General features: G+C 38.4%; 4 protein-coding genes across 4 annotated transcripts; 2 read left to right on the forward strand and 2 right to left on the reverse strand.

Annotated features, from left to right (window-relative positions):
• Positions 1-649: 649 nt before the first annotated feature.
• Positions 650-1,558, forward strand: PGA13 (Pga13p; the record flags this gene model as incomplete). The annotated part of the gene is made up of 1 exon (XM_062955210.1): positions 650-1,558. One exon carries the CDS (start codon positions 650-652, stop codon positions 1,556-1,558), a length of 909 nt encoding a protein of 302 aa, XP_062811836.1.
• A 215-nt stretch (positions 1,559-1,773) lies between these two features.
• SSY5 (Ssy5p) lies at positions 1,774-4,191 on the reverse strand (the record flags this gene model as incomplete). Its single annotated transcript, XM_062955211.1, has 1 exon — positions 1,774-4,191. One exon carries the CDS (start codon positions 4,189-4,191, stop codon positions 1,774-1,776), a length of 2,418 nt encoding a protein of 805 aa, XP_062811837.1.
• A 382-nt stretch (positions 4,192-4,573) lies between these two features.
• PRCAT00005160001 (fructose-2,6-bisphosphatase) lies at positions 4,574-5,947 on the forward strand (the record flags this gene model as incomplete). The annotated part of the gene is made up of 1 exon (XM_062955212.1): positions 4,574-5,947. One exon carries the CDS (start codon positions 4,574-4,576, stop codon positions 5,945-5,947), a length of 1,374 nt encoding a protein of 457 aa, XP_062811838.1.
• Positions 5,948-6,145: 198 nt separating this feature from the next.
• On the reverse strand, positions 6,146-6,622 carry PRCAT00005161001 (E2 SUMO-conjugating protein; the record flags this gene model as incomplete). The annotated part of the gene is made up of 1 exon (XM_062955213.1): positions 6,146-6,622. One exon carries the CDS (start codon positions 6,620-6,622, stop codon positions 6,146-6,148), a length of 477 nt encoding a protein of 158 aa, XP_062811839.1.
• Between the last annotated feature and the right edge of the window lie 428 nt (positions 6,623-7,050).

A 7,050-nucleotide genomic window follows, 5' to 3' on the forward strand; every position in this document is an offset into this window, starting at 1 on the left:
TTAATATTATATTAAAAATCCACAATATTATTAAATACTTTCTTACTATATCGGCCACAATTTTGAAAAAAATTACCTTCTCCTATTATGCTCTATCATTGCATGTCATGTCATGTTCAAGGGTGTGCTTTATGCGGCAAACTATTTTAAGAATATACATATGGTATTCCATCCAGCTGCTATTGCGCATTTGAAATAGCCAAATTAGAGTGTAGCATTCACTTCTTCTGTGAACTTAAAAAAAGAAGACAATAGGAGACGACGGAACTTAATCATCAACATTTCATAGATACTATTATATTGAGAGATTTTTCTCGACAAAGAGACGACGAAATACCCATGAAAATTCCCCAGATTTTTGCTTTTCTATTTTTTTCCAATGCGGCACTCGAAAGATATTTTTAGAAAATGGTTCCCCTGCATCTTTCGCAGCTAAATCGGTGCCAAGCGCTTGTAGAAAGACCCCATTTAAACTGCAGCCTCACTACGGTTCTATATTAAGAAGGACCCCAAAACATTAGTCATTAATTTACTTGGTTTTTAGTTTTTTAATAGATGTAGAAATTGAATATAAAAGGGCATCGAAGTCCTTAGTTTTCAGGCTTCATATCTTACAGATTCATAAAACAAAGCTTCAGTAATAGATCTCATGAAGTTATCATCGTTCGCTACATTTGCCGGTTTGGCATACACTGCAGTGGCTGCAGTCACTACTGTCACTTTAAACGCCGAATCTTCTGATCAGGATGTGAATGGCAAAGCTATAACCAGTTTGCACGAAGGAGCAGGATTCAATTATCTCTTCTTATCCGAGCACCCACAGAAGCTTTCTCTTGACGATTCAAACGATTCAATCTTTTTTGAAGCGGCCGGATTTAGATGGAATCTCACTATCAGCGGCAGTGTCGTGTCAATTGGCGTTCTTCAATCTTCTTGGTACACTTCATTGGATGATGATTATATTGCTGTTAATGGTTCAACTGAAGGTTTCTACGCTTGTAAGAATACAAATGATCCATACAACTATAGCAAAGATAGCTACCAAGTCACCTTCCCCAATGGAGAGGCACCAAGTGGATGCAAACCAATCAAGTTGAAGGTTTCCAAGCATGGAAATCCCTCCCATAGCCACAGTCATTCTCCAGGCCCTTCAGAATCGCCATCGCACTCTTATCCACACCACTCACATTCACCGTCACCGTCACACGGTTACCATAACACGACTATCACTAAGCTGAAGACTGTCACTGACTATGTAACTTACTGCCCTGGACCTACAACGATCACCGTCACAACTTGTACCAATGACGTATGCAACCCTAGTACTGTAACGGTTAGCTCCGAAACCACTTTAACCGTCACGGGCGAGTGTGTTGTTCCTACGTCATACACACCTCCACCAGAACAGTCTGAATCACCATCTACACCTACCAATGAAGGATCTACCAGTGCTGCAACTACGCCTGGAGTATCTACAGTTGAAGAGGGCGCTGCTGGAAATAATTTGATTCTGAGCACATTTATGATGGCTGTCGTTGGTGCGGCCATGATTTTCTAAGTTAAGTGTTTGTTCGCCGTTTATTATTAACTCATCTTTGATGTTTTATTGCTTTTATTTTCAGGCATTTTATACCTTCTTTTTTCGGCTCTTTTAAATTACTTTCTTGATAGCATTCGTTTCAAGACTGAGACTCTACACTCGCTGATCTTGAGGCAAAGTGCTAACTATTACTTTTTTTTAAAATATATAGCTTAATCTAAATCATTGTTAAATCAATCAATTTCTGGAGGTAACACCTGATCAAATTCTTCCACTAAACTATCTAAATCAGAAGCTTCATCGCTCTCGCTTAAGCCAGAGTTACCACCTTCATCATCCTCACTAGCGATCTCATCATTGACGCCATTCAGGTCTCTGTCCTTTTCGTTCACACCGACAACACCCCACCTTATGCTTGTAACCTCTTCCAACCTCTCTAGTATTTCGCACATAGGAGTAAATAGACCGAACTGCCTGAATTCCCCGTCATATGAATGTAACATGCCAACAACACCTAAACCCTTGAAGTCTGGAACAGACTTGCAATCTTCCAATTTTGCTAATATCCATGATCCACTGTCGCCGCCTGCAGCAAAGGATGAATTATTCTCAAAAGAATTAACAACAAATTCTGAAGAATGCATTCTTCCATCGAGCCAATAAACCATCTTAATACCATTTAGAAAACCTTTTGTAAACTTAGTAGTGGATCCATACTTGAAAACAGGTAAGCCACTACATCCACGATCCACTGAGACGCTGGAATCCACTTCATCGATATTTAGATCTAAGGTACCCACATCCCTACCAAGATCAATTACAGCTCTTACGTAGAGATTGTCGAACATTAAACCAGGATCAAATTCGTTAAAGGCAATATCATCACCCAAGAAGTTTTGATTACAATCTAATTTATTGTTTACCTTGATGATTGCTAGATCAGACAACCGTTTATCAACAACCTCTTCTCCATCCTTCATCTTTTTAACATCAATCAAGGTTCTTTCACCCCATATAATTTGTCCAAACCTATGCAGTGGTAAGTTTTTAGTTACGTAAGTTTCGGTTTTACTCTTTTTATCCTGAACTTTTATTTTCTTGAGGGGGAACATTTCATCAAGCTGTCTCAAAACACTTCCATAAGCAGCTCTCGCTTCAATCTGTGATATTCCATTGCTCTCTTGAGAGGCCTTTCTATACTGAGCTGATAATGCTTGCTTGTACAAAGAAATAAGTACCGACAGTGGGGCTGACACGTGTGGGTACTCAATGTATTCATTTGAATCTCCAAGGCAAACATGACCGCAGGACACTGCAAATTTGCTATTCAGATACGACTTTAGATGTGGTTGCGTACTACCGTCAATAATGGGATAAATATAACCGCCCATAGTTCCTGAAGTTCTCTCAGAATTTTCTATCGATAAAGACATTGAAATTGGAGGTTTCAATGGATCAACTGGCATACGGAATGGTAACTTGAACTTCTGCAAATTACTTGGTGGGGTATTCAAAGAGGGAGTGGTGCTAGGCTGAGGTAATTGAACATTGGAGGATGCAGTTTTCAAAGAGGCTAAGTCAATTTGATTCTTCATCACAACAAAATGAATATCATCATACAAATCATGTAGGCTCCCGGCCAACTTATAATGGTAGTCACTAGGATTTGGGTAGCCAAAGTATAAACACAAAATATTTAGCTCTTTGCTAATGCCTCGGCCAATTGGCGCAATAAAAGAGCCATTTTGCTCTTTCATAGATATTGAAGCCTTTGACATTTTATCTATTATTCTGCTCAAAACATCCTCATTGGGGAGCTGGTCACCGTCATTAGCACCAATAGAAAAATTCTGGGGTCGCCTCAAGGCTAATGGTTCAAGATTTTGCGTCCTAGAGGTAGAATTTAAACAGTTTGTAAAATCATTGAAATTTTTGCTCAACAAGACCTTTAATTTCACGTATACATCATCGTTCAACAAGTTATCATAGAAATGAAGGTACACTTTCATAATTTTCCTTAGATCCACATTGCTAAAGGTAGTTATGTTCCAACTCTCGTCATCCATATTTGTAGAAATTTCATCCATAAATATAACAAATCTTTTGAAACATTCAATAGTATTAATTACAGCAGTGGTCAAGTTGATCAGACAAGACTTATATTGATTCATGACAAAGGACGCATCTTCATACAACTCATGAAGTTTGTCACAAATAATTTCGGAAGCAGTCTTGTCACTTTCAAAAGTATCTTCAGGAATATCAAGAATTTGTAAAGTCTGCCCAGCATCAACGTTTCTATACTTCATGCGATCTGAATTAGTACCATCTCCTCGATAAGACAGATAAGACGACTGTTTCGTTGAGAATGTCCTTTTACTTTGTGAAAAGACGGATTTTCCCATATATTCGGACTCTTTCGTTAGCATGGTCTGGTTTGAGTGCCCATTCAGAATAGACGGATTAAGATTTAAGCTTGGGTCATTATTGAAGTTCGTAAAATTCTCAGTATGAAACATAGGTTGTAATTCATTTATAGTGTCCCTCGAACCAACGGACTTCGATGATGAAGCATCTGCTTGTAGAGTTTCATGTTGCTCTTTGTTTGGCTCATATTCTGCCTTTTTCGGACGATGTAAAAATTTCTTCATGACGTTTAGCCTGTAGACCTTGAGTATTAACTTGTTTAAGTGGCCATCATGATATGTAATTTGGGCCGTACGACATCTTACCTATTTCAACAATGTCGTCAAAAATTGCGACATTGCGTTTGCTAGAACTTTTGATTGAAAGATTCAGACACCAAAGCTAAGATTGATCTTGTAATAGCAACAATACTGATATTTCGAACCTAAAGAATTTTCAAAGGATTGATCTTATTGGAAGCAGAATTAAGATTATTATATTTAGATTCTTTGATCTTTATTGTAATAGAGCTGAAGAGTGTCAAAGTATTATAATCATAATTCGAACTCCGCAAATTTCTTTTGTTAACTTCAAGGGACGTAAAAAGGTTCTTACTGTTTAAAGGCAATGCCAGTTTATTCAATATCCCATGTGGAGAATGTACGGGTCTGTGTTGTTATGGTGGGACTTCCAGCCAGGGGAAAATCCTTGATTGCTCAAAAGATAGTTAGATACTTGAGGTGGTTATCCATCAAATCAAAGTGCTTCAATGTTGGTACCTACAGACGTAAGCTTGCGAGTCTGCAAGTTGACGCTGAGTTTTTTAGCCCAAATAATGAAGAAGGTTTGAGAAACAGAATGGAAGCGGCCAATACTGCCGTTGAAGATATGATGAAGTGGTTTACAGAAGAAAATGGAGTTGTGGGTATATTGGATGCCACTAATTCCACAAGAGAGAGAAGAGATTGGATTTTAAAATTATGCCGTGAAAATTCGATTGAACCCATGTTCTTAGAGAGCTGGTGTAATGATAGTGATTTAATTTTGCAAAACATCGCAGATGTTAAGACCACATCACCAGATTATTTGGACACGGATTCTGAATTTGCAACACAAGATTTCTTAAGGAGGATCAAGTATTATGAAGAGACTTATGAAACAATGGACCGAACTGTTGATGCATCTAAAACTTTTATCAAACTCATTAATGTTAATTCTCATATAATTTTAAACAGAATTGAAAGCTACTTAGAAAGCAGAATAGTCTACTATGTCATGAACTTGCATATTAAGCCTAGAAGCATTTGGCTTTCAAGGCATGGAGAATCGGAATACAATTTAACTGGCCAAATTGGGGGTGATGCTAATCTCTCAGAGAGAGGCTGGAGATACGCAAAAAAGCTTCCTGAACTTGTTTTGAAGTCTCTCGGTGAAGACGAGAAACATACAAACTTAACAGTTTGGACGTCAACATTAAAAAGAACTCAACAAACAGCATCCTTTTTACCATATCAGAGGAAATTGCAATGGAAGGCTCTCGACGAACTTGATGCCGGTGAATGCGACGGAATGACTTATGAAGAAATCGAAAACCAATTCCCCGAAGATTTTAAAGCCAGAGATGATAATAAATATGAGTATCGCTACAGAGGCGGCGAGTCTTACCGTGATATCGTTATTAGGCTTGAACCCATCATTATGGAGCTTGAAAGACAAGAAAACATATTAATTATCACGCATCAGGCAGTTTTAAGGTGCTTATATGCATATTTTATGAGCGTTCCCCTGGAAGAATCTCCTTGGATGTCGATTCCTTTACATACTTTGATTAAGTTGGAACCCAGAGCATACCTGACGCTTGTAAGTAGGATAAAAGCTGATATTCCAGCAGTGAGTACCTATAAAGAGAAAGGAACATCGCAGCTAGGAGAGCTTACTAAAGGAACAAACATTTCCAAAAGTAGGGACCTCATAAATGAGAGTAATTGTGCTAACTTCTAAGTTCAATAAGTTCACAAGAAATCAACTAGGCAACATGAAAACATGATGCGTGAATTCATATAGATTAGGCAAAATCATCTTAGTGTATCTCGATATATTATTTCAACTAGCTCATTTCAATTGAGCGGATTTAGGGATAAATTACATATGTTATACATTTTTATATACTCTATTCATATTCCACTTCTTACACCACACTCAGGCCGCATTTGCATATCTCTTGGATTGCTCTTTGACCTTTTTCTCATAAGTCTCCTTGTCCTTACTGAACGCTTTCCAGGCAGGTTCTTGGGCCGGGGAGTCTGGGTTTGGGGAGTCTAAGAGCTCCTGTATCCCTAAAACAATCTGCTTTAACGTAATTGCGGGTCTCCAATCTTGCTCTTCATTCAAGATAGAGAGACACACCGTACCACTAGGATACACGTTTGGATGATAAAAGCCGGCCGGAAATTTGACCTTAGGAGGTTTAGAAGGATATTCATCTGGAAATGCTATCGTGACAGGGTAAGTGGCATTTTGCCACAATGTATTCGCCTTTCCTGGTATTCCAGCAGTCCACTGAGTAAGATCTAAACTTCCATCCTGACTCTTCGTTGGCTTAGCGTAAAACCCAAAAGGATGATCTTTTCTCCACAGTTTCCTCTCTTCTTGCAATCTAGTTCGACAAAGCGACATTATTTTGCCCTTTCTGGTCTCCAGGTATAAATTGTTTTGCCTTCAAAGTGTTCTCCACGGCGATGCAATTTTAACATTTCTTTAAGATAGGTGACACCGTATTTACAAAGTCCATCGCACACGACCACTGCCAGCACCTTACCTAGAGGTATCTTCTACACTCAGTGCAAGAGGTCGTTCTTGTGATCCTTATTATACTATGTACGGCGACTCAAGGAACTCCCAATAAGTCATGAAACTTTGGAAAAGTACGGCTTTGGTTAAGATTGCAATGAACCTCGGGTTCAATTTCTCTTATAATCATTAGATGACTAATTGTTTCAAGGCTATAGAAGCTTTAAATTCTATGAAAACTTAGCAAGAAGTTCACCAATCATTTACGGTGTAAGTTAGAAGTAATTCCAGCTATTTTAGTAAGCCTAGAAAAA

Source organism: Priceomyces carsonii, assembly GCF_900007245.1.
Source record: "Priceomyces carsonii strain CBS4050 genome assembly, scaffold: Debaryomyces_carsonii_scaffold_6, whole genome shotgun sequence".
NCBI classification, from domain to species: domain Eukaryota; kingdom Fungi; phylum Ascomycota; class Pichiomycetes; order Serinales; family Debaryomycetaceae; genus Priceomyces; species Priceomyces carsonii.